This window comes from Tamandua tetradactyla, chromosome 13 (assembly GCF_023851605.1).
Source record: "Tamandua tetradactyla isolate mTamTet1 chromosome 13, mTamTet1.pri, whole genome shotgun sequence".
NCBI lineage: Eukaryota > Metazoa > Chordata > Mammalia > Pilosa > Myrmecophagidae > Tamandua > Tamandua tetradactyla.
Window position 1 is genome coordinate 58,142,856 of NC_135339.1, and position 27,357 is coordinate 58,170,212.

Consider the following 27,357-nt stretch of genomic DNA (forward strand, 5'->3'; position numbering starts at 1 on the left):
ATTCCAGCAGGTCGAATCTGAGATTTTTTTTTATCTTTTATACTACTATATATTTAGGTTTGTTGGATGTTTACTATAGTATGATGTGCTTTGGTTTTTTTTTTTTTTTTTTTGAACTTTTTATTGTATCGTATAACATATATACAAAAGAAAGAAATAAAAAAGTAATAGTTTTCAAAGCACTCTTGAGCAAGTAATTAATTGTAAGAGAGATCCCAGCATTACCATACGATCCTCTCAGATTTTTCCTTCTAGCTGCTCTAGAATAAAGGACACCAGAAGGCTTAAATATTTTTTTATCACAATCAACTCTTTTTCCTCCTTTTTTTGTGGAAAATAACATATATACAAAAAAGCAATGAATTTCAAAGTGCAGCACCACAATTAGTTGTAGAACATATTTCAGAGTTTGACATGGGTTACAATTCCACAATTTTATGTTTTTACTTCTATCTACTCTAAGATACTGGAGACTAAAAGAGATACCAGTTTAATGATTCAGCATTCATATTCATTTGTTAAATCCTGTCTTCACTGTATAACTCCGCCATCACCTTTGATCTTTCCATCCCTCTCTGTAGTGGTGTTTGGGCCATGGCTATTCTAACTTTTTCTTATAGAAAAGGTCTGTCACTAATATAGGGTAGGAAGATGGAACTATCTAATGTTCTTAAGAGGGTGGGCCCTCTAGGTTTCAGAACTTATCTAGACCAGGGACCCATCTGGAGGTTGTAGTTTTCTGGAAAGTTGCTCTAGTGCATGGAACCCTTGTGGAATCTTATATATTGCTCTAGGTGTTCTTTAGAATTGGCTGGAATGGTCCTCGTTGGGGTTTGGCTGGTTATGATAGGTAGCAAGGTCTACCTGAAGTTTGTGTAAGAGCAACCTCCAGAGTAGCCTCTCGACTTTATTTGAACTCTCTCTGCCACTGATACTTTATTCGATACATTTCCTTTTCCCCTTTTGGTCAGGATGGAATTGTTATAATCCTACAGCACCAGGGCCAGATTCATCCCTGGGAGTCATCTCCCATGTCACCAGGGAGACTTTCACCCCTGGATGTCCTGTGCCACATATGGGAGAGGGCATTAATTTCACTTGCAAAGTTAGAGAAAGTGAGGCCACAACTGAGCAATAAAGAGGCCCTCCAGAAGTAACTCTTAGGCATACCTATAGATACAGTAAGTTTCTCCACTACCCACAAAGCATCACAAGACTAAGCCTCAGGATCGAGGGTATGGCCTATTGATTTGGTGTCCTTAAAGTTTGACACAGTATCGGGATTCCCTGATGGTAGTTTAATAGTTCCATATTCTTTCTCCCCATCCCTCAAAGGACTTTGCCAATACTTTTTGATTATTTGCTTAATATACTCTAGGATGTATTCAGGCATTACAATAATCTATACAGGATTAAAGGACCTCTTTCTTATTCTGGGCTCCCTGTGTTTCATTTGTTCAAATGAACTATACAGATAAATTAAGTTAGATTGTACACTACAGAAAATTTCAGTTCCAGACAAATCTTTCCTCTTTTGGTCTCAAAGAGTATGTGTGGTTCTAAAATATATGTACTGACTTCCTTACCTCTCTGTTCTGAATTACATTAACCCCAACCTGATCGGCTTCATTCCTGTCCCTAATGTCTATATGACTTGCTTCTTCACTTCATTTGGTATTCACTTGTTGCCTCTTTTAAGAAGCCTTTCCTGATGTCTATCTAAAAAAGCTGTCCTCTCCTACTCAGTCCCTCTCTAAGAGGTCATGGTTTACCAGGGCATACTTGCCATTTCGTTACTGTGCTGTATTCTACCAGTACTTCTACTAATCCTTACCACACATTTATTACCATAATTATCAATGGTATTATTATTTGTACCATTGGTCTCACCTACCAGAAATAGAGTTCCAAGAGTACAGGGACTTTTGGGTCTTTTGTTAATGATTGTGTATCTAGAGCCTAACTCATAGTAGACATTCCATAAATATCTAAAGTTACTAGGGAAAACAGGCTCAGAAACAGACCATTTCAATAGTAGTATTAGGGGTATGAGAGAGGTGCTGTAGTTGCTCAGAAGGGTCAGAGAAAGTTTTCTGTATGCAGTGATGTCTAAGCTAAATCTTGAAATTTGAGTAAAAAAGAGACAGGCTAAAATTGGAAGCTGAGGTTGTTTGTCAGATATGGAATGAAATATATGTAAGATATTATACATCAGTTATGAAAGGCATCAAATAAAATACATTTTTCTCCTATAGATTGTGGATATAATAAAATATATTTTTTAAAGAAATACAATCTTTGAAATAGAAATTGTGTGAATTTGCCTAATATATAAAACCAACAAATTCAGAACTAATAATTACATGGAAGTATAGGGTATGGGTCCCGATTACGCAACCTCTTTTTCTCCTCTCCTTCCTCAGCACTGTGGGGCCCTGTAACACCTATATGGAAATCCTGGATTCTTAAAAATTCCCACTATAGGCGATGTTGAGCCTTTAAAGAATCTTAAGGTAGATTTCAGTAGTTAGGCTCTTCATTCAGCCATTAGAAAAAAAATGAGTCTAACGTAACTATAATGTTAATGACTTGGGTGCTGGGTGTCTGCTCAAGAAACAGGAGGTGAGGTGGGGACCAGAATCAGGCTAGAGTGAAGGGCAAGGGCATGACATTTTGGGACCTGTTAAGTTTAAAGTGTCAAAGGGACAGCCAAGATAAAGTGTCCAAATACATATGATTATGCAAATCAGAAACATTTAACAGTGGGATTAAGAGCTCAAATTGGTTGGTTATCAGTGAAAGGAGAACCCTCATTTCCAGAAACCTAGGAGAAGATAAATATATAGAGGTTTATAAACAAAATGAAGAAAAATCTGAAAGTTGTAATAGTTCATATTGAATTATCTCACTTTTCTACATATCACATGTAGAATGCCTTATCTAGGAGGGAGAAGTACATATATCAGGCTTGAGATTTGAGAACTGCAGTGTAAGTTTCTTAGAATTTCAATGTCATCGGTATTATTTAAAGAACATCTTTTTTTTTTTTTTAAATAGATTATTGAACAAAGTCACCAATAGTGGAGAAGTTAAATAATGGTCTGAAAAGTCATGCAGCTAAGTTAGTAATAGAGTGAGGGTTATTTTTTCAAAATTTTCTTTTGAATTAACTATCAGAAAAGGTATCAAATTTTAAGTGTATCTTTCTTATATTTTTAAAAGAGGATTTGATTTTTGGAAATTGCCAAATGATATTTGAAATTGAATTCCATTTTTCTGGTATGAAAAGATACCACAATGTGATCAAACTGTTCCTTTCTAGTTTTAGCCAAAGTTTGATGTGATTTGAAGTAATAAGACTTTCCAAAATAGTTCACAAAGGAGCATTAAGAAGCCTCCAAGAAACTTAGAATGGTTTGAACAGGAGTAGAATTGTTAGAATAATTGTATAGCATTGAGTAGGTTATAGTATATATAGTAGAAAGAAAATAGTTTGATTAGCTGTTTAGAGCTCTGTTCCAATCTGGATTCTAATATTAACTTTATGGCTTTGGATAGTCCTTTATCTGAGCTTTCAGTGTCATTACTTATGGAATGAGAATATTGAGCTGGGTAATCTCTTTCCATTTTGACTTTTTATACCTAAAATTCTACGACAGTTGAGGAATTGGGTAATGTTAATTGGACTTCCTCAAAAAAAAAGTTCCTGGAATCAAAGAAAATTGGGAAATTCTACATACCGTATTTCTTTCTTAGAATTTTTAAAGGCATATTACTCCTGAAGTAAGGAAAATTGTTGTTACTTTATTTAACCTCATTATTTCTTCAACCATCTTAGCATGGGAACACGTTTCTTTTTGCCGGGAGGGCATAACATTATTCTGTTATACTAAGGTGACTACACTGAAGGATAGTATTCATTTAGCTGTTAAATTTCTGATGTGATTTGCCTGTGTGCCTGAGCACACACATGTATATGTTTATGTGTATAAGCATACTTATAATCATCCATGTTTTAAATTTTTCAGAGATGTCTGATTCCAAATAGAGTAAACTGTACTTGTGAGGAATTTGGGGGTGGGGGTGGAAATATGAATAACTGAAAAACAATATAGTCACTGAGAGTCACAACTGAAAATATGTGTGTATCATAAAAATGTAAAGCTCCCACTAGGATGCTGCATGGGCAGAGGGAGAGGAGAGGATCGAGGGGGTTTAGTTTTATCTGTTGCTTTCAACTTAAAGAAATTCTTATTTTAACTAAAGTGGGAGAAATTATGCAGCTAAATTTTGTTTTATTTCCCTCCATAGCACCTATGGGGTATGAGGTCTCCCTTTAAATAGCCACCAGAATAAAAGAAAAAAAAAAGTAATTGTTGCTCTCCCTCATTGTATTGTATTTTTAGTGTCTGTGAGAAAACATGTGCTGGAAAAATGCTATTATAAATTCAGTAATGCTTTATAAATAAATGTGTTTTATTGTTCACATAAAGAATACACTTGAAAGAATAGTGACTATATATGCAAACACTTTTATATTTAATTTACAAACAGTGCTCATATGGATTTACTGACCTTGTAATGACTGAGGCCCTCTAAGGGTTTGTGGTCCACAGATTGTGAACTTCTGATATAATTGACTAATTTCTAATCAACTTCAAATTTGCATTTAAATGGCTTCTTTCCCAGCATAATTACTTTACCCCAGACAATTTGATGTAATAGAAAAAATGACCAGAACTGCCCTTGGAGTTCCAAAGAACTAAATTCATCTGACCCAGCTACTTTTTCATTTATGGCATTACATATGTAAATAAAATCACATGAAATTATTTTAATAGTGTTCCAGGTACTGAATACATATTCCTTTTCCCTTTTAATATATTAATACCACTGGTTTTTAGGAATTTATCTCTCAATTTATTTCTGTCTTTGCGTTGATTACAGTTTTGCACACACACAAAAAGATATTTTCTGTCATCTCTGTTCATTGGCCAGCAAAGGGAGAACTTAATTATGTCCTGATTATAGTTCATAGATGCAGGGAACTTAGTTGAGCTGGAGCAAAAAGCCATCCTTTTTCCATCAGGTATCAATTACCCTTCTGTTTTGTTTATTTTTTTGTGCCTTTACCATGCCACTCAGGTAAATATAAAGATGTAGGAATTAGAAAGACTGTGCTTGTATTTATCCAACAAACATTTACTATGCTCTTACTTGAGCAATAGCCTGATGTTAAAAATATAAATAGGTGGCTCCAGTTTTCTGCTCAAAATAAATCCCCCAAAAATGACATTTAAAAAGATGTAGTTTATAAATAGTACAACTTCAGTACTGATGGATGGTCTTAATTTTGCCTGAATCTTGCAGGGTGTGATGGGGGATGTATTGAGGGTTGTAGGAAGAACATTCTAGATAGAGGTACAGCCATAATGTTCCCCTAAGTCGTAGAAACATTAACAAGAATGTAATGATTGGTACATCAATGCGGCCAGAGCATAGTATATATATAGACAGGAACTGATGGGAAGAGAGGCTGAAAAAGTGAGTTTGGGGCCAGACCTTGAATGATCTTGCATGTCATTCAGGAATTTGAAGTCTCCAATATTGTCAGTGGAGCAGCAACAAAGTTTTTTTTAAAACATTTTTTATTGTGAAATATAACATATATACAAAAAAGCAATAAATTTCATAGTACATTGTTGCAGTTAATTCTAGAACAGATTTCAGAGTTTGGTATGGGTTGCAGTTCCACAATTTTAGGTTTCTTCTTCTAGCTGCTCTAAGATACTGGAAACTAAAAGAAATATCAATATAATCATTCAGCAGTCATACTCATTTGTTATATTCTGTTTTCACTGTTATTATTAATTCCTCCTTCTTCTTTGATCTGTCTCCCAATCTTTATAAGTTTTAGGTATTTGGGATGTGCCCTTTCTAGTGTTTTCATGTTGTAAAGGGCTGTCTTTAGTATGGAATAGGGGGATGGAACTAGATGTTCTCAGAAAGGCTGGCCCAGCTGCGTTACAGGACTTATCTGGCATAGGAACCCATGTGGACATTATAGGTTTCTGGAAGGTAATCATAGTGTATGAAAGTTTTGTCAAATCTCAGATAGAGCCCTAATTTCTTTAGGGTCCACAGAAATGGTTTTTGGCTGGAGCTTGGCAAACCTAGGTAAATGCAATATCTCACTGAAGCTTGCATAAGAGTAGCCTCCAGAATAGCCTCTCAACTCTATTTGTAACTCTCTCAGCCACTGATACCTTATTTTGTCACATTTTTTTCTCCTCCTTTTGGTCAGGAAGGCATTGTCAATCCCATGATACCAGGGCCAGGCTCATCTGTGGGATTCATATCCCATGTTTGCAGGGAGACTTTCATCCCTAAATATCATGTCCCATGTCCATGGGGTGGGGTTGAATGGGGGCACAATGATTTTCTTTGCAGAGTTGGATTGAGAGAGAGAGAGGCCACATCTGAGCAACAAACAAGATCCTCTAGAAGTAACTCTTAGCCATAACTATAGGTAGTCTTACCTTCTCTCTTACATTAATAAGCTTCACGAGAGCAAGTCTCAAAATCAAGGAGATGGGAATCCCTAATGTTTGAGACAGTATCAGGGATTTCCCCAGTGGTAAATCTTAGTAGTTGAATGCATCAAAGGTTTTTAAAACTAAGAAAGTGTGTTATAAGAAGTTTGATAACTGTAAAGAGGATGAAAATGGTGGTGTGGGAGATGTTGAAATAGTAAAATGAATTAAAAGTTACTGGATTTTAATAGGACTTATGATTTTAATAGGATTTATGATACATGGACTTTACACAAGTCTGGTTTTAAATCTAGGCTCTGCCTCTTTTTAGCTTTGTGGCTGAACAAATTACTATAGCTGCTTAGATTTTCAGATTTCTTATCTGTGCTGGTTAGAGATAATACCTGTTTCACAATGTTCCTCTGAAGTGTGAAGTACCTGGTACAGTGCTTGCTTGTTACCAAGTAAAGCTTAATTAATGATAATTGCCATTAACTAGCAATATGACATTTTATTAAAATTATTAAGGTAAGAAATGGAGAGGCCTTAAATTTAGGGGTGGAAAGGAGAGAATAGATTTGGAGGAATGTTTCTCAATAAGATTGAGTACAACTCAGACCAGAAGACTTAATGATTTGAGGAAAAGATGAAACTATGGCTGATCGAACTTTCTAATTTGAATGATTGGGGGGTGGTGGCTATGATGCCTTTTTAATGGTTAGTAATACAGGAGGAGTCATTAGCTGTAATGAGGGAAAAGGAGTAAAATAATTTTGACTTGGGCTTTTTGAGGCACTTAGGCTATCTTGGTGATGTTAGGAAGTAGACACTTAGAAATATGGCCTGAGGCACGAGATGCGAGATTTGAGCATTATCAGTTTGTATGTGTGTTCAATTTGTCAACTTGACTAGCATACTAAAGGCAAGGCATATGTTTTATACTTTTCTGTATTTCCACATTGGTGAACTCTTTATGAAAAACACTTGGTCCTTTTTATTAAATACAAAGTTTTAAAAACAATATCCTGAATAATACTGTTTTGTATATACCACATTTTATTTATCCATTCATCAGTTGATGGACAATTGGGTTGCATCCATCTTTTGGCAGTTCTGAATAATACCACTATGAGCATCGGCATACAAATACCTGTTAAAGTCCCTGCTTCAAATTCTTTTTGGGTGTATACCTAGACGTGGAATTGCTGGGTCATATGGTAATTCCATACTTAACTCTGTGAGGAAGTTTTCATGCAATAGCATGGATGAACTTTGAAGGTACAGTGTTGAATGAAATAGAGGCACAAAAGGACAGATATTCCATGATCTCACTGATAGGAAATAACTGAAATAAATAAATTCAGAACATACTATGTTGAGTGAAATAAGCCAGACACAAGAATAGGTAATTTCTATCAGTTGTGCAGCTGATAGAAAATAATCAGAATAAGCAAAGTTGTAGAGTCAGAATCTAACATACAAGTTACCAAGGGCTGAGATAGCAGTACAGAATAGGAAGTTAATGGTTAAATTCTACACAGTTTCTGAAATTACCTATTCTTGTGTCTGGCTTATTTCACTCAACATAGTATGTTCTGAATTTATTTATTTCAGTTATTTCCTATCAGTGAGATCATGGAATATCTGTCCTTTTGTGCCTCTATTTCATTCAACACTGTAAAGTTATAGTAATAGATGGTGGTGATGGTAATACAACATTGTGAATGTAAATAACAGCAGTGAATTAGGTATTTGAATGTGGTTAAAAGGGGACATTTTAAGCTGTACATATGTTACTAGAAAAAAAAATACTGTATAACACAGTGAACCCTATTGTGAATGATGGGCTATAGTTAATAATACAATTATGAAAATGTTCTTTCATGAATTGTAACATACATATCACACTCATGCAAAGTGTTAATAATAGGGTAATATGGGAATTATGTATTTTATGCATGATTTTCCTATAAAGCTCCAAGTTCTTTAATAAAATATGTATCTAGAGTGGCTTTGTGTATAGAAAAGATTTGCATATTCAGTCTTTAAATTAATGTTCACTTTATTTAAATTTATAAATTTGAAACCTAGTTCTAAAACTTTTAAGCTCTGCTTACAGATCTCACTCTTAATTTTAACAAATTTTTCATTGTTCCTAATAAAAAGGGGTTTCACTTTTTAAAACATTTTAATCATCTATTATAAATTTAAATTGTTCTGTTTACTCTTTAAATACTGATTTAACAATTTGTAAGCATTGTTTCAACAGATTAAACCTCCCTAGAACTTAAATATATCTTATAAATCTAATCACTTAGATTTACAACATGATAATTCTTAAGTTTTACAAATGTTCTAAAGCATTATGTAAACTTAGTAAGATTTCATTGTAAAATCACAAGTCTAAATCAGTTGTTCAATTGTAAATTTTAAGTTAGAATTGCAAGGCTGGCTCTAATAGGCTAGATTCTCTTAAAACATTACAAATATTTACCAGATATAATATATAAATAGATTACATTTTTTGTTAGCAGCTTTATGAAGAAATTATTTATAAACCTTACATCAACCATTTTGATTATACTTTTTGGTTACTTTTATTATATTTACAAAGTTGTGCAACCATCACCAGTCTAATTTTAGAATATTTTCATCTTCTCACAAAGAAACATCATGCCCATTTACAGTCACTCCCCATTTCTACTCCCAGTCTTAGGCAACCATGATATACTTTTTGCTTGTATAGATTTGTCTTTTCTGGACATTTGATATATCTGAAATCTATTGTTTTAGGATTTTTTCCACTTACATTGTCTTATAGTGAGGTACATTCATCCATGATATAATAAATAATATTCCATTATATGGATATGCCACATTTTGTTTATCCTAGATTACACCTTTTTTTTTTTTTAAGGAGACAGAAAATTTACTAAGAACGTGTAAGAGGACATGTGGGCACCCTTGCAAAGACAGAGGTGAGGAAGGCGAAAGGCCCTAGATTACATATTTTTTCCCCCACAGGTGAAATTTTTTTTTTTATCAACAAACCAAAACAATATACAAACACCAACATTCTTTTTTTTAAATCTAGCATTTCCCTTTTTTTTTAATTGACATACCAAAACAACATACAAGCATGAATATTCTTAACATACAAACATTCCATATATGGTATGCAATCACTGGCTCACAGTATCATAACATGGTAGTATATTCATCACTGTGGTCATTTTTTAGAACATTTGCATCACTCTAGAAAAAGAAATAAAAAGAAAAAACTCATACATACCATACCTCTTGCCCTTCCCTCTCATTGACCACTATTATTTCCATCTACTCAATATATTTAACCTTTGTTCTTCCTATTTTTTTTCTATTCCCCTTACAACTCCCTTTCATTGATCACTAGTATTTTAGTCTACTGAATTTATTTTTTTTTTAATTTTTTTTATTAATCAAAAAAAAGAAAAGAAATTAACACAACATTTAGAAATCATTCCATTCTACACATCCACTCAGTAATTCTTAGTATCATCACATAGATGTATGATCATCATTTCTTAGTACATTTGCATCGATTTAGAAAAAGAACTAGCAAAACAGCAGAAAAAGATATAGAATGTTGATATAGAGAAGAGAATTAAAATAATAATACTAATAAAAAATATATATATATAAAAAAGGAAAAAGAAAAAAACAAAAACAAAAGATACAAACAAACAAACAAACAAAAAACTATATTTCAGGTGCAGCTTCATTCAGTGTTCCAACATAGTTACATTACACTTAGGTATTATTGTGCTGTCCATTTTTGAGTTTTTGTATCTAGTCCTGTTGCACAGTCTGTATCCCTTCAGCTCCAATTACCCATTATCTTACCCTGTTTCTAACTCCTGCTGGTCTCTGTTACCAATGATATATTCCAAGCTGATTCTCGAATGTCGGTTCACATCAGTGGGACCATACAGTATTTGTCCTTTAGTTTTTGGCTAGACTCACTCAGAATAATGTTCTCTAGGTCCATCCATGTTATTACATGCTTCATAAGTTTAGTCTGTCTTAAAGCTGCATAATATTCCATCGTAGGTATATGCCAGAGTTTGTTTAGCCACTCGTCTGTTGATGGACATTTTGACTGTTTCCATCTGTTTGCAATTGTAGATAATGCTGCTATAAACATTGGTGTGCAAATGTCCGTCTGTGTCTTTGCCCTTAAGTCCTTTGAGTAGATACCTAGCAGTGGTATTGCTGGGTCGTAATCCATTCTGCCAGTCTATGTCTTTTGATTGGGAAATTCAGTCCATTAACTTTTAGTGTTATTACTGTTTGGATAATATTTTCCTCTACCATTTTGGCTTTTGTATTATATATATCATATCTGATTTTCCTTCTTTCTACACTTTACTCCATACCTCTCTCTTCTGTCTTTTCATATCTGACTCTAGTGTTCCCTTTAGTATTTCTTGCAGAGCTGGTCTCTTGGTCACAAATTCTCTCAGTGACTTTTTGTATATAAATGTTTTAATTTCTCCTTCATTTTTGAAGGCCAATTTTGCTGGATATAGAAGTCTTGGTTGGCAGTTTTTCTCTTTTAGTAATTTAAATATATCATCCCATTGTCTTCTAGCTCCCATGGTTTCTGCTGAGAAATCTACACATAGTCTTATTGGGTTTCCCCTGTATGTGACAGATTGTTTTTCTCTTGCTGCTTTCAAGATCCTCTCTTTCTCTTTGACCTCTGACATTCTAACTAGTAAGTGTCTTGGAGAACGCCTATTTGGGTCTATTCTCTTTGGGGTGCGCTGCACTTCTTGGATCTGCAAATTTAGGTCTTTCATAAGAGTTGGGAAATTTTCAGTGATAATTTCTTCCATTAGTTTTTCTCCTCTTTTTCCCTTCTCTTCTCCTTCTGGGACACCCACAACACGTATATTTGTGCGCTTCATATTGTCATTCAATTCCCTGATCCCCCGCTCAAGTTTTTCCATTCTTTTCCCTATAGTTTCTGTTTCTTTTTGGAATTCAGATGTTCCATCCTCCAGTTCACTAATTGTAGCTTCTGTCTCTTTAGATCTACCATTGTACGTATCCATTGTTTTTTCCATTTTTTCTTCTTTGTCTTTCACTCCCATAAGTTCTGTGATTTGTTTTTTCAGATTTTCTATTTCTTCTTTTTGTTCAGCCCATGTCTTCTTCATGTCCTCCCTCAATTTATTGATTTGGTTTTTGAAGAGTTTTTCCATTTCTGTTCGTATATTCAGCATTAGGTGTCTCAGCTCCTGTATCTCATTTGAACTATTGGTTTGTTCCTTTGACTGGGTCATATCTTCAATTTTCCGAGCATCATCCATTATTTTCTGCTGGTGTCTGGGCATTTGATCAGATTTCCCTGGGTGTGGGACCCAGCTGGTTGAAAGGTTTTTCTGTGAAATCTCTGGGCTTTGTTTTTCTTTTCCTGTCCAGTAGGTGGCGCTCGTGGTGCTCGTCTGTCTGTGGGTCCCACCAGTAAAAGATGCTGTGGCTCCTTTAACTTGCCAATCCGAATCTCGCAGTCGGCCCGGGAAACCGCACGTGTGTGTGGGGGGGGGGGGTCGCCGGCTGCTGCGGCTTGGGAGAGTGCTGGTCCAAATTGCCCAGCTGGCCCGAGATGCCAAGTGTGGCGGGAGGGCCCCACTATCCAACGTTCCCAGTCAGACAGGGGAGCCACGTGCGTGGAGGGGACCCCATTCGCCAGCCGCCCTGGCCGGGAAAACGCGCGCCCCTCGGGTATCTCACCACAGTGGATTCTCCCTGCCCGTTCAGCCGTTCCAGAATGGGGTACGCTGTCTTTTTGGTCTCTGTCGTGGCTCCGGGAGCTGTTTCATATTGTTTCTGTTTCTTTAGTTGCTGTTCTGGAGGAGGAACTAAGACCCGCGTGTCTTACTAAGCCGCCGTCTTCTCCGGAAGACACAAATGCTCTACTGAATTTATTTTAACATTTGTTCCCCCTATTATTTATTTTTAATCCATATTTTCTACTCATCTGTCCATACCATAGATAAAAGGAGCATCAAACACAAGGTTTTCACAATCATATAATCACATTGCGAAAGCTATATCATTATACATTGTCAAGAAATATGGTTGCTGGACACAGCTCTATAGTTTCAGGCACTTCCCTCTAGCCTCTCTAATATACCATAAACTAGAAGGGGGATATCTATATAATGCGTAAGAATAACCTCCAGGATAACCTCATAACTCTGTTTGAAATCTCTCAGTCACTGACACTTTGTTTTGTCTCATTTCTCTCTTCCCCTTTTCGGTCGAGAAAGTTTTCTGACCCCTTGATGCTGAGTCCCATTCATTCTAAGATTTCTGTCCCACATTGAAAGAGGGGGAGGTCAGTGAGTTTGCTTGCCATATTGGCTGAGAGAGAGACAGGCTATATCTGAGCAACAGAAAAGGTTCTCTGGGGGTGACTCTTAGGCTTAACTCTTTTTTTTTATGTATGTTTTAAATTTATTTTTTATTTATGATACATAGCCACATACAAATGCAAACGTTCTTATCATGTGATCATTCTGTTCTTGTTAAATAATCAATAACTCACATTATCATTACATAGTTGTATATTCATCATCATGATCATTTCTTAGAACATCTGCATCAATTCAGAAAAACCAGTAAAAAGAAAACAGAAAAAAATTCATACATTACCATACCCCTTCACCGATCACCAGCATTTCAATCTACTAAATGTGTTTTAACTTTTGTTCCCCTATTATTTATTTATTTTTAATCCATATATTTTACTTGTCCATCAATAAGGTCGACAAAAGTAGTAGCATCAAACAGAAGATTCTCACAACCACACTGTCACACTGCGACAGCCATATCATCATACAATTATCTTCAAGAAACATGGCCACCAGAGCACAGCTCCACATTTTCAAGCAATTCCCTCCAGCCTCTCCATTACACCTTAACAAACAGGTGATATCTGTTTAATACGTAAGAATCGCCTCCAGGATAACCTCTTGACTCTGTTTGGAATCTCTCAGCCAATGACACTTTATTTTGTCTCATTTCTTTCTTCCCCCTTTTGGTCGAGAAGATTTTCTCAATCACTTGATACTGAGTTCTAGTTCATTCTAGGATTTTTGGCCCTTGTTGCCAGGAAGGTCCACATGCCTGGGAGTCATGTCCCACATGGAAAGGGAAAGGGCAGTGAGTTTGCTAGCTGTGTAGGCTGAGAGAGAGAGAGGTCTTAGGCCTAATTTTAAGTAGGCTTAGCCTATCCTTTGCAGGGATAAAGTATCATATGAACAAACCCCAAGATTGAGGGCTTGACCTATTGATTTGGTTGTCCCCACTGCTTGCGAGAAAATCAGGAATTCTCCAAATGAGGAAGTTGAATTTTTCTCCTTTCTCACCATTCCCCCAAGGGGACTTTGCAAATACTTCTTTATTCACTGTTCAGGTCACACTGAACATGTTTGCATCACACATGTGATTTATTGGAGCATCACACTGGACAAACCTACAAAATCTCATGCCCTATTGAAGGTTCCATGTACTTATGCTGTTCAATTAACCTGTCCATGTAAGTTATATTAGGAAATGCACTAGTCAAAATATAAATTTTGTACCAAATAAACATTTTTTGCTTTAGTCTCACACAGAAGTTGAAGTTTTAAGATATGAATGACCATCTGTTTTCAGCACCCTGCAGTATTGACATTCCTTTGTTCTTCCTCATGCAAAAACATTTTTAAATTTGTACATTTGGTCACTATCATTATACGTTCTAGGTATTCCTAGATTATGCCATCTCAGTCTTTATTATCTATCTTGCTTTCTGATTTCATTTGTGCCCCCAGGCCTCCTCCCTCCATTCTCACATTGAACTTCATTCAGTGTTCTAACATTATTGTATTACAGTTAGGTAACATTGTGCTATCCATTTCTGAATTTTTACAATCAGTCCCATTGCACAATCTGTATCCCTTCAGTTCCATTTACCCAATATCTACCCTATTTCTATCTCCTCATGACCTCTGTTCTTAACTGAAATTATCCAAGTTCATTCATTAATGTTAGTTCATATCAGTGAGACCATACAGTATTTGTCCTTTTCTTTCTGGCTAATCTTAGCATAATGTCCTTAAGGTCCATCGACATTGTTACATGCTGATTTTATTCTGTCTTACAGCTGCATAGTAGTCCATCGTATGTATGTACCACAGCTTTTTGAGCCAGTTGTCTGTTGATGGACATTTGGGCTGTTTCCATCTCTTGGCATTTGTAAATAAAGCTGCTATAAACATTGGTGTGCAAATGTCCATTTGTGTCCTTGCCCTCATGTACTGAGTAGATACCCAGCAATGATATTGCCAGATCATATGGCAATTCTATATTTAGCTTCCTGAGGAACTGCCAAATTCCCTTCCATAGTGGTTGTACCATTTTACATTCCCACCAACAATGGGTGAGTGTGCCTTTTTCTACACATCCTCTCCAGCACTTGTTGTTTTCTGGTTTTTTTTGATAATGGCCATTCTGGTGGGTATGAAATGATACCTCATTGTGGTTTTGATTTGCATTTTCCTTAATAGCCAAAGAAGTTGAGCATCTTTTGGCCATTTGTATTTCTTCTTCTGAGAAGTGTCTATTCATGTCTTTTGCCCACTTTTTAATTGGGTTGTTTGTCTTTTTGTTTTTGAGTTGAACAGTCTCTTTGTATATTCTGAATACTAGACACTTATCTAATATGTAGTTTTCAAATATTGTCTCCTATTGTATAGGCTGCCTTTTTTTTACTTTCTTGACAAAGTTTGTTGATGCACAAAGTGTTTAATTTTGAGGACTTCCCATTTATCTATTTCTTTCTTCAGTACTCGTGCTTTGGGTGTAAGATCTAGGAAACCTCCCCCCTATTACAAGTTTTATAAGATATTTCCCTACATTTTCTTCTTAAAGTTTTATAGTCTTAGATGTAACATTTAGGTCTTTGATCCATTTTGAGTTAATTTTTGTATAGGGTGTGAAATATGGATCCTCTTTCATTCTTTTGCATGTGAATATCCATTTATCCAAGTACCATTTATTGAAGAGACTGTCACACGTGAGTAGGCTTGAGTGCCTTACCAAAGATCAATTGTCCATAGATGAGAAGGTCTGTATCTGAACAGTTTCTTCAATTCCATTGGCCAGTATATCTATCTTTATGCCAGTACCATGCTGTTTTGACCACTGTATCTTCATAATACTCGTTAAAATCAGGTAGTGTGTGACCTCTGATTTCATTTTTCTTTCTCAGGATATTTTTTAGCTATTGAGGGCACCTTGCCCTTCCAGATAAATTTGGTTATTCATTTTCCTAGTTCTGAAAAGTAAGTTTTTGGGGTTGTAATTGGTATTGCATTGAATCTATAAATCAATTTAGGTAGAGTTGACATCTTGACAATTTAGTCTTCCAGTCCCTGCACACAGTATGCCTTTCCAATAATTTAGGTCTTCTGTGATTTCTTTTAGCCATTCCTTGTAGTTTTCTTTGTATAGGTCTTTTGTATCTTTAGTTAAATTTATTCCTAAATATTTTATTCTTTTGGTTGCAAGTGTAAACGGAACTTTTTTCTTGATTACCCTCTCAGATTGCTCATTACCGGTGTATAAAAACAGTACAGATATCTCAGTATTGATCTTGTAACCTGCCACTTTACTGTACTCATTTATTAGCTGTAGTAGTTTTGCTGTGGATTTTTTGGGGTTTTTGATATATAGTATTATATCATCTGCAAACAGTGGGAGTTTTACTTCTTCCTTTCTAATTTTGATGCCTTTTATTTCTTTTTCTTGCCTAATTGCTCTGACTAGAACTTCCAACACAATGTTGAATAACAGTGGTGACAGTGGAGATCCTTGTCTTGTTCTTGATCTTAGGGGGAAATCTTTCTGTTTTTCCCCACTGAAGATAATGTTAGCTGTGGGTTTTTCATAAAATCCCTTTATCACATTGAGTAAATTCCCTTCTGTTCCTATCCTTTGAAGTGTTTTCAACTAGAAAGGGTGTTGAATTTTGTCAGATGCCTTTTCTGCATCAATTGAGATGATCTTGTGATTTTTCTGCTTTGATTTGTTGATATGGTGTATTACACTGATTGATTTTCTTATGTTGAACTATCCTTGCATACCTGGGATGAATCCTACTTTGTCACGGTGTATAATTCTTTTAATGTGCTGCTGGATTCGATTTGCAAGAATTTTTTGAGGATTTTTGCATCTATATTCATTAGAGAGATTGGTCTGTATTTTTCTTTTTTTGTAATATCTTTGTCTGGCTTTGGTATGAGGGTAATGTTGGTTTCATAGAATAAGTTAGGTAACCTTTTCTCTTCTTCAATTTTTTTTGAAGAGTTTGAGCAGGATTGGTACTAACTCTTTCTTGATTTCTTGGTAGAATTCACCTGTGAAGCCATCTGGTTCTGGACTTTTCTTTTGGGGAGCTTCTTAATGACTAATTCAGTTTCTTCACTTGTGATTAGTTTGTTGAGGTTGTCTATGTCTTCTTGAGTCACTCTTGGTTGTTCAGGCCTTTCTAGGAAGTTGTCCATTTCATCTACGTTGTCTAATGTATTAGCATAAAGTTGTTCATAGTATCCTCTCATTACCTCCTTTATTTCTCTGGGATCAGTGGTTATGTCTCCTCTTCCTTTTTTTATTTTATTTATTTGCACCTCTCTCTTCTTTTGTTAACCTTCCTAAGGGTCCATCAATTTTATTGATTTTCTCATAGAACCAACTTCTGGTTTTGTTGATTTTTCTCAATTGTTTGCATGTTCTTGGTTTAATTTTTTCTCCTCTAATCTTCAGTATTTCTTTCCTTTTGCTTGCTTTGGGGTTAATTCGCTGTTCTTTCTCTAGTTCTTCCAAGTGAGCAGTTAATTCCTGAATTTTTGCTCTTCTTTTTTGATATAGGCATTTAGGGAATTAAATTCCCTTCTTAACACTGCCTTTGTTACATCCTATAAATTTTGATATGTTGTATTTTCATTTTCTCAGTTATTTACTTTTCGTCATTGTCCCATTTTTGTTTCCCTTCCCCTGTGATTATTTGGAAAGTTCTTAACGTATTTCTATTTTACTAATACCATACATTTGAAGCAAATATATTAAACCTATATTTCCCTGTCAACATGAAAGATTAATGACTTACAAATTGTTCCCTTACTACCATAAGCTTGATCTTTAGCATATTTTACTCTTTACCTTAGATATTTCTTGCAATAATTTAGGATCTTATTTGTAACTCATTAATTTAAAAATTATGCTGTGTTCAAATTTTTAAAAGAATCTTTGTTTAAAGACCTAATGCCTTTGTATATTCTATATTATTTTACGTGTTATGTTTTGTATAATTTTAATACATTATTTTTTCTATAAACTGTTTTCACTTTTGAGGAGCTCTGTTCTGAATCATTTTTCATTTGGCTGAACTACTTTAAGTAACCCTTATCCCCAGGGTACATGGCTGTCCTACTTGCCAAATCAGAGCACATCTAGAAGGCCTTTATTTTACCATTATCTGCGAATTATAGATTGCAGCATAAAGTGTTTTTCCCCCTTATAATTTTCTAAATATAGCTCCCTAGGCTTTTAGCACTTACTTTGATGAGATGATTGACAGCCTCTACCTGCCCCTTATTTTAAGTAATCTTCCATGTAAATTTTTTTCTCCTATTTCAGGCTTTTCAAATTTTATTTTTGAAATTCAGGTATTCTCTACAGGGAAATTGACATATATCTGCCTCCCCTCCCTTAGTATCCTGTCTCAGTACTTCATGAGCCCATTAGATATGAAAACTTAAATCACCATTCAACATTTGGAAGTTTTCTTTTTTTAATGTTAATATTTTTTCATTTCAATTCTTTGCTTTTTCTTGTCCTGGAAATCCTGTTTTACAGATATTGAATGTTCCAGCTACTTCCTCATTTCATATCTTCTGTCTTATGCATGATTTGTGTATCTTTTTCTCTTCACTATTCATTATGAAGGCTTTTCTTTCTATTTGTTACCTTTATTTGGTTATTTTGATAGTTTTAGTTTTTCCCCCCTCCTCCAAATTTGCTTTCTTTTTGTGCACTTTTTCCCTATTCTCTATAGAAATACTCTTTATAATTTTCCTTCAGGTTCTAGTCTTTTTTCTTCATTAGTTCTGTTTCTGTGTTAGCAGAAATCATTAGCTATGCTTAGGTTGTTGTTTCTCCTCAGTATGTCTGGTTAGGTTTTGTTATCAGTTCAAAACAGAGTAGTTGTCTGCGTAATTCTGAGCATGGTAAATGGGCCAGGAAATAGGCTCCATCAGAGCGTGTAGGCTGGGAGCACATGCTTAGGGGCAAAGGAAGAACTGTTAGTGAATGTAGTTTACCAATATTGGGATGGATTGCCAAGAATAGGGAGAAGTAGAATCTTTGTTGAAGATTGTTAGAAAGAGATTCTTGTGTTTTAAACCAAATCATTTTATTTCTAGTGTTCTTTCTAATATGGATTATGGGATTTTGTGAAAGAGGAAGAGATTTTTTTCCTGAGGCTTGTTACTAGTCTAGTTATAGATCTCCTCTTCCTAGTATACTGTTTTTTAAAATTGTGCGTTGGCATATACCACAATTCCAGATCGCTTCATCAAAATAATTGAAGTGTAATAGTCTCTCTTTTACATTTTCAAATACTACTTAGCTAAAGAAGTTCAACCAAATTTCTCTGGTTGTAAGACCACCGAGACATCTCTAACATCAATAAAAAGGATTAGTTACCTTGAATAGAATATGAAGTCGTATTAATTTAGTGCTTTTAAATTAGTTTCATTTTGTGGCTCACTTCTAATAAAGTTCAGCATGGTGGTGGCAAGCCATAAACCATGAGCTTCAAACGAAGAACTTAAGATGCTCTCAGTTCCCTTTTGTTTATTAGATTACTAGGTGATGATTGTTATCAGCAAGTACCTTTGAACTGATACTTTATAAAATCTTGAAAGTTCAAATGTGTTATATCAGTACCTCTCTTTGTCTCATATTTGTAATCTCTGTACTAATTATCTCAGAGGAGAGACCCCCAAGGTCCAGGAACATTTTTTTTCCTTTTCTATCCATAATCTTTTTCCTTATTTGAAAAGTGCAGATTATATTGCTGTCCTCAGGTAGTTATATTTTTTTATATGTTCCTTTAATGTTACTTGTAGCTGCAAATAGAGTAGAGAGTATGATTTAGATTGGAAGAGGAAAATTGTGAACATTTTTAATCTTTTATTTTTGAGAGCTGTGTGATTAAGTCAGAACTGCAAATCAAGACATGTAGAGCCCTACTATGAGATAATCATTGTGGTAAATGGGAAGCCCTTCTACCATTTCTGGAGCATTAAATTTAATTGAGAGGACAAGACATAAATGTATGAAAAGAAAAATAAAAACACAGGATTTAGCTTATGACAAATCTTATTCTCCAAAGTACTGTACTTGCTCATACTTGGCTTTGCGCATGACAGAAAAACAGAGAAGACATTATTTAAAAAGGGACAGTGATGTGGGAATTCTGAGGATGAGGGAACTGGAAGCTGAACCCAAGAAGGCAGTCCCCATGTCTGTTCCAGTCAGCACTGCCTACTCAGTCATGTAGCTGCCTCTGTGCTAGGCTCTCAATTAATAGAGGTCAAATAAGTGAGTGTTTGTTTGCTGAACAAATTAAAGAGTGCCTTGAAAAGATGCTTTCTTAGAATGGAGGTGAGATGCAAAGGCTTCAGAAAATATTAGGAGGTAGCATTAATGACTGTATATTGAGTGACCATGAGAAGACCAACCTTGACTGGAGTTCTGGGAAAGAACAGGGAAGTTCTGGGAAACAAGGAAGGTTGAAGTCAAAGTATAGCAGCTTTAATTGCTGTACTTTGGAATTTGAGATTTGTTCTTTAAGCATTGTGGAGTTTTCTGAACAGGGACTGGCGTTGCCAATTCATTGTTTTAGGAATACGATCTGAAGTCACCATTGAAAGTTGGAGTGAGAAAGTGACTGTAGGCCAGCTTTGAAGCCATTTGTGATGTTGGACAGAAAATCTCTGGAAAGTAATTATGTCCAATAAATAAATATTTTTTCTTTGTATTATGTAAAAGTGCTTTTTAAGCCCTAGTGATTGAACATAATGACAAGACTGCCTCTTTCAGTATTTATTTAATTTTCAGTGGCATTTTGTTACTGAGCACCATAGCTTTTCTGTGAAATCTTGGTATAAATTTTGACTACATTTGTTCTTCCCCTATTTGCCTTTTGTTAATGTCAGGCATGGCACATGAGACGTTCCCTGTTGCTATGCAACTGCTAAATCCAATATTTAATGTTAATAAAACCAAGTGGCATTAACAGCCAGTGAACAGAGGGTAGGCAAATATGGCTTTATACAATATCCAGTTCATAAAATGTGTAAGGCTTAATATATCGTTGCAGGTATGAGCAAAAAAGGAATTCCTTGTTTACAGTTACTGTTTTGATCAAAATTAGTTGTGGTTTAATCTTTGAGTTAATGACCATTTTTTTTCTTGTTTAATTCATTTGTTCTTTATTTTCTCATTGCCTTTTTTTTTTTTTTTTTGACATGGGCAGGCACTGGGAAACGAATTTCTCATTACTTTTTGACCTGTGATTAGGTTTTATTAGTGTCTGTATGTTATTTGATGAACTTCTTATTCTGTTTTCTTACTCTTTCTGATTCTGTTATCCTTTGTAACTTAAAAAATTTCGTCTACCAGAGCTTTTATTTACTTGTTTCTTTCCCAGTACTATTCTTTGCTATTTTTACCTTGTTTCCTATTAAGAAATTCTGTGTACTATGCAAGTTTGAAACTCACGATACTTTCATATAAACCCAGATAAAAGAATTTTAATTTGCTCTTCAGAATAAGAGTCACCATTAATATGATTTGGCTGTTTGCAGTGTGTATTTGGTACTTTAAAGATATTGAAATACTTTTGTTACCATTTGTGAAATCAGAAGGCTGTCCTTTAAAATTCCTTTTGGAGGTGAGAAGGGGACTTAAGAATTGGATGCAGACAATGGGATTGATTTAAACCAATAAAAAAAGTTTTCTAATGCTGAGACTGTCTGTTCTCTTGGGCCAAAATGGACGCTGTCTAGTACTTTGTTTTCACTCTCTTACCACGACACCTCCCCCACCCCATCCCACACTCATTTCTGCTCCCCACATTTCTCCTGTCTAGTGTGGGGAAAAAGAGGGGCCATAGGAATTGAGGAAGAAATGCTTTAATTATAAGAGGAAAGTAATAAGTGAGAGTAGATACCTCCCATCTGCTTGGGTGGGTAATTTGATTTTGCTAAAGTGATTGGAATAATTTTGACTGGAAGAAGATTTGAAAAACAGTTGTTCCTTAATAGAATGAAAACTGTGTAGAAAAATCAACTCTGTAACTACAATATAGTTAACAAATTCTGAAGATTTTGTTATTGAAAGTAATGGTTTAATACTAGGGGTTAGAGAAATCCATTATATTACAGTATAATTTTTGCAGTCAATTCAAAATTAAGACCATTTTCCTTAACCCTTTACCTTCCAAACCCTTTATCGTGGTGGTATTTATAGTATGGAAATACTACCTGTGTGCACCTCATATTTCCAGCAGGCTATAGTATCTTAAATTAGTTGTTCCCTACCTTTTCGAGGGTGAGTGCTTTTTAAAAATTAAAAAAAAAACAAGCAGTTTAAGCTCTCTAGAGATAGTAGATTCTGTGGCAAAATACATAGTGCCCTAAACTACTAGGAATTCAGAAACACGTTTTGTATTTTCTTAATTACAATAGCATTTCTATGCATTTGAAAAGTAGTATATGTAATGAATATATACGACATATCTTTCTGAAGATTGTATTTAGAACACATGTGGATTCCTGAACCCCTTGCAATAACTATTTTTTGCAATGAGATCCATGACACATAGGTTGGGAACCAGTGCTCTAATCCATTATTTCTGTTGTGTTGTAAAAAGATACAATCTGATTCCCTCCTTCTTCTTCTTTATTCTCTTAAGAACCCATAGAAAACAGCAATATGGCAAAAAATTTTTTTAAATATTTTACATATTTTACAACGATTTGTAAAGTAAGTCAGAAGTGTTGGTTTTTTTTTTTATTTAGGCATTTGTATACAGGTATATTTGAATTTTAAAAATATATATATTTTGCATGTATAATTAGTAGGTTTTATTTTCAGAAAGAAACCAACAAGTAGTTATTGTGACAATAGGAAATTGTTATAAAAGAACTATTATTTTGAAATATGATTATGTTGTGCATTTTTCTTTAGTGGTGTAGAAGTTGTTCTTGGTGAGGGTAGTCCTTCAAAAAACCATTAGATTGAAAACTACATCTGATCTCAGTTGACATTTAGAAAAATGCCATTTAGATTAGTCTAGAAAGTTATGAAAAATTAGAAGCAGTTTGACTCTGTAATTGAGAAAGGTACCTTTAAAAATTGAGTTTAAGAATTTATGCAAAGAGGTATTTTGGGGTTTTGTAAGATGGTAAGAGAAGCTATTAATTTCCATTCCTTTATTGGTTATTTCTAGCATTGTCTGTTTTGTCTTGTTCTTGGATATGCTCGGAATGGTGTTAAATGTTAATCACTGACAAAAATGCAAATGTTCCTTTTAGATTTGTTTTTGACACTCTTTCGCCAGCATCATTTCCTCAGTATAATCCAGGGATCCTTGAGAACTGGAAGAAAATACCTTCCCCCCTCCCCCATTCAGCAGGTTCATACTAAATTATTATAGTAAATAGTTTTGTGATGATGGATTTTTTTTTATCCTTTCAGGGTTTGAAAGTATTCTTGAAGGGCTATTTGGACCTGGATTATTAAAAGATCTCAGTTTATTTAAAGGTATTGAAATTCTTTTTGGTTTTTCAGTTTCTTCCCTGGTGATACCTTCATTATTTGAGCTTGTCTTCTTCTCCTTTTTAAATTCAGTTTCATATGAGTTAAAGCCATATCTGTATATGCATATTTTATGCTTAATTGCTATAAAAATGCATATATAAATAAGGTAAATTAACTAGTGAGCATTACAGAATTAAAAGGATTTTAAGGCAAAAATGGCATCTGTCTATGAGTTAGTGCTTTTGTTTTGTTAAAACGAACAATATCTTTGAAATTAGTCTGATTTATTTTCTGCAAATTCTTTTTTGTCACTATTAATTTGTTATTCCTATTATTTTTTGCAGACTTTGAGCCTGAAAACATTTCTGATTGGACTTTTGATGAAAATTGTCTATTCTGTTGCTTGAGAAGAGATAAAGTAAAGGTAACCAAGAGGCTTGCAGAACTTTTGTATGCTATTTTAAAGTTATGATTTTTTAAAAATTTGATTACTATGTTGAGAATTCTGTATTTATTTTTAAAAAGAATATGATAGTTACTCTGGCTTTTGAAATTTTTGGAAATTGTATCCAGGCTGTTGGCTTGCCCTTTTGAGATATCTATATTATGACCTGCATTGCTTTGTTTATATATATATAGCTCATAAGGCAGAATAATTATCTTGATTTAAAACTGTTGTGTTTATTTTTTATTATTATTTTTTAATATTCATGAAAAAACCTGTTGGGTGTTTTTAATTGTTACATTCAAAATACAGAAGCGTTAGGACAGCTTCTTACATCTTTTTTTCCCTCTGTGAGATTGAACTGCAGATATTAAAGGCTAATATTTAGGGTTCTTATCTTTAATTTGTAGTGTTTGGTAATTCAAGTAATGGGAGTCATTTGTAGTACAAAAAGAATAGTGTAACATGGATCTGGATCCAACAGTTACTAATTCATGTAGATTTATGATGTACTTTGGTTTATACTTTTAGTATATGTTTCTTCATAATATCTGGGCATTTAATGTGAAACTGCTGTTTCTGTCTTCAAAATGAATGCTGCTTATATTAATTTGTAGAAAGTGGGTTCCTTTTTTGTGTGTGTTGTATTAATTAAAAACAAAATTTTGGTTTAGAAACATTATTCCTGTTTTTTTTTTTTTAACATTTATTAATAATCGTTTACTATCTTATGCTTTTGTTCCTCTGTTTCCAGTTTTAAAGCCTTGGAAACATTTCGATTCCTAATTCTTGCTTGTATGCTTCTGTCTTCAAATCGTTGACTAGGTTCCATCAGTTCTTCCCTCATAATGAATGAATTTCATTCTTTTGCATTTCTGTAGTCATCACCATTGTTCATACTTTTAACATTATTTCTCGACTTCCAAAATAACATAATTGGTCTCTCAGTCTTCAATCTGTTAAACACTACTACTATGTTAAACTTCCCTACACTTTTACCCCCAAATAGTCTGAAAATGTTACCCAATACACAGTCTTGAGTGACTTTTTTATTGTTTTCCCGGAGTCTTTAGAGTATCTCTCAGTGCCTTCCACAATTCAGTCTACTTCTCGTTGTAGTGACACCTCACTAGCCTTTGGTAGTTTCCTTTCAGCTACTCTGGTCTGGTTATTTGTATTGAACAACATGCTCTTGCTTTTTTTTTTTGACTACACCGTTGCATACCTACTGTTCCCTATAACATGAAATTCCCTTGCTCTTACTCTGCTGCTATTGCTTCTGTAAGATCTTTCAGTAGTTTCAACCCTTCAAAGTTTTGTGGTAAATATCATCTATACCAATTATTTTTCAATCAATATTCTGCCTGCTTTGTTTATCCTCTTCTGTGTTCAAATCCTGGATAACTGACTACATTGTTAGTCTCTTAAAGATGTGAAACTATGCTAGAATGTATTGTATTCCTGCATGTAGCCATTTTACTGCTATTTACAATTATTAGCAAGTTACTTTAAAATCTAAAGCCAACGTGTAACTGGTTTGAAGTTCTTAATTTTCTTTTGTAGCATTTTTTGCTTGTTGTTTTCATCCAGATTGTTTTCGCTGAATTAATGAAATTTAACATGATTTTCAAAAGAGAGACCAGAAAATTAGACATTGTTTTGAGTTAAAGTACCAAGAAAATTGAAGTTAATCATTTAAAAACGTGTGTGTATGTCTGGGCATGGACATTTTGTGACTATTTATTGAGCAAATCATGAAATAGGAATTTTGGTAGATTAGAAGAAGGTCGTATAATGAAACTGTTAGATAGAAGAGAATTGTTAATTTACTTTTTTTCAGATTGGAATTGGGTAGAAAGCCACTCTGTATTTGGTAAATTGAACACAGTATATTCTTACAGTATGATTAAAAGCTTTCCATTGCAATAAGAGGGAAAAATAATTGTATGAGAAAAGTTTGAAAGAAAATACATAAATATGAAACCATGAAACCAAGGACATTTAAAATAGTTGTTTTTACTGTTTGTAGTTTTACAACTTTAGTTGTCTTCCTAATTCAGAAGAATATTTCTGTTTGACAGCTCAACTAGTTCTGAAAGTGCTATTTTTCTTCAGTAGACACTGTACTACCTTCTAAGGAGTTTGTTTTTGCAGAGACCTCCATAACATCTTTTGTAGGATGTAGGAAAAGAGAGAGCCTAGATAATATAAATTGCCAAATTTGTATGTTCAGTTGTGTTGTATTTAAAGTGGTTATATGGGACTCTTTGCAGTCATTTGGGGCATCTCATCTGAGGAGAACTATAATCTGAAAATGAAATATATCCAGTTTGTTGACTTGCACTTTAACCCAAGATTCCCAAAAAAGAAGGAAGTATCTGGAGAGGATGGTAACAAGCAGTAGGTGGCAGCATAGAGTATATTGGTTGGAATCTTGAATTTGAGGTCAGCATGGTGAGTTATCTAGGTAATGTTTGAAAAAGTTGTTAGAAATACCGGTCTTATTTGGGAAAAAAATGAGTTAATATACATAAAAATGAGAGTTAAATGAATTTTGTGTGCATCCTGAAACTCTTAGAATGGATAAAGTAAATACCTTATTTATATTTAATTTTTAAAGTAAGTAGATGACCTCAAAAATTAAAGACAAAATTACCATATAATATGGCAGTTCTACTCCTAGTTATATTTACACCCAGGAGAACTGAAAGTAAGGACTCAAACAGATACATCTACATCAGTGTTCAATAATGTATTATTTACAGTAACCAAAAGGTGAAACAAAAACAATTTTCCATCAATAGGTCAGTAAAAAAATGTGGTATATCCATACAATGAAATATTATTCGATTGTAAAAGGAAGAAAATTCTGATAGATGCTATAATATGGATGAATCTTGAAAACATTAGACTTAGTGAAATAAGTCAGCACAAAGGACACATATTGTATGATTCAAATTATATGAAATATCTAGAACAAGCAAATTCATAGAGACGGAAAGTAAATTAAAAGTTACCAGGGACCCAGGGAGGCGAAAATGGTGGAGTTATTACTTAATGGGTCCAGTTTCTGTTTAGGGTGATGAAAAGTTTTGGTAATGAATGGTGGTGATGATAACACAGCATTCATTGTAAATATAATTACTGCCTCTGAATGGTTAAAATAGCAAAGTTTATGGTGTGTGTGTGTGTGTATATATATATTACATGTGGGGTGTGTATGTGTGTATTACGACAAGTAAAAAAATATGAAGTAGCTCCTTTGGGATATAGAACAAGGATATTCATAGAAGTTAATAATACAGTTGTTGAACTACATTAGGATCCTACAGAGGTTAAATGTAAGGGGAAAGGTAATTATTTTTTCATAATGCAAACACCTTTTTTTTTCTTTTAAAAGAAGTTGTAGGTTTACAGAAAAATTGTGCATAAAATACAGAGTTCCCATATACCATC

At 34.3% G+C, this 27,357-nt stretch overlaps 1 protein-coding gene across 19 annotated transcripts in view; it reads left to right on the forward strand.

Annotated features, from left to right (window-relative positions):
* The window catches only part of LCOR (ligand dependent nuclear receptor corepressor), a 220,089-nt gene that overhangs the window by 93,214 nt on the left and 99,518 nt on the right, over positions 1-27,357 (forward strand). For 10 of the 19 annotated variants that reach the window (XM_077125605.1, XM_077125606.1, XM_077125623.1 and 7 more), the window contains 2 exons: positions 23,394-23,459; positions 23,801-23,880. In XM_077125605.1, the coding sequence (XP_076981720.1) occupies positions 23,394-23,459; positions 23,801-23,880 (146 nt within the window). The remainder of the gene's footprint in view (positions 1-23,393; positions 23,460-23,800; positions 23,881-27,357) is intronic. The other 9 variants (XM_077125607.1, XM_077125608.1, XM_077125614.1 and 6 more) reach the window with 1 other exon arrangement.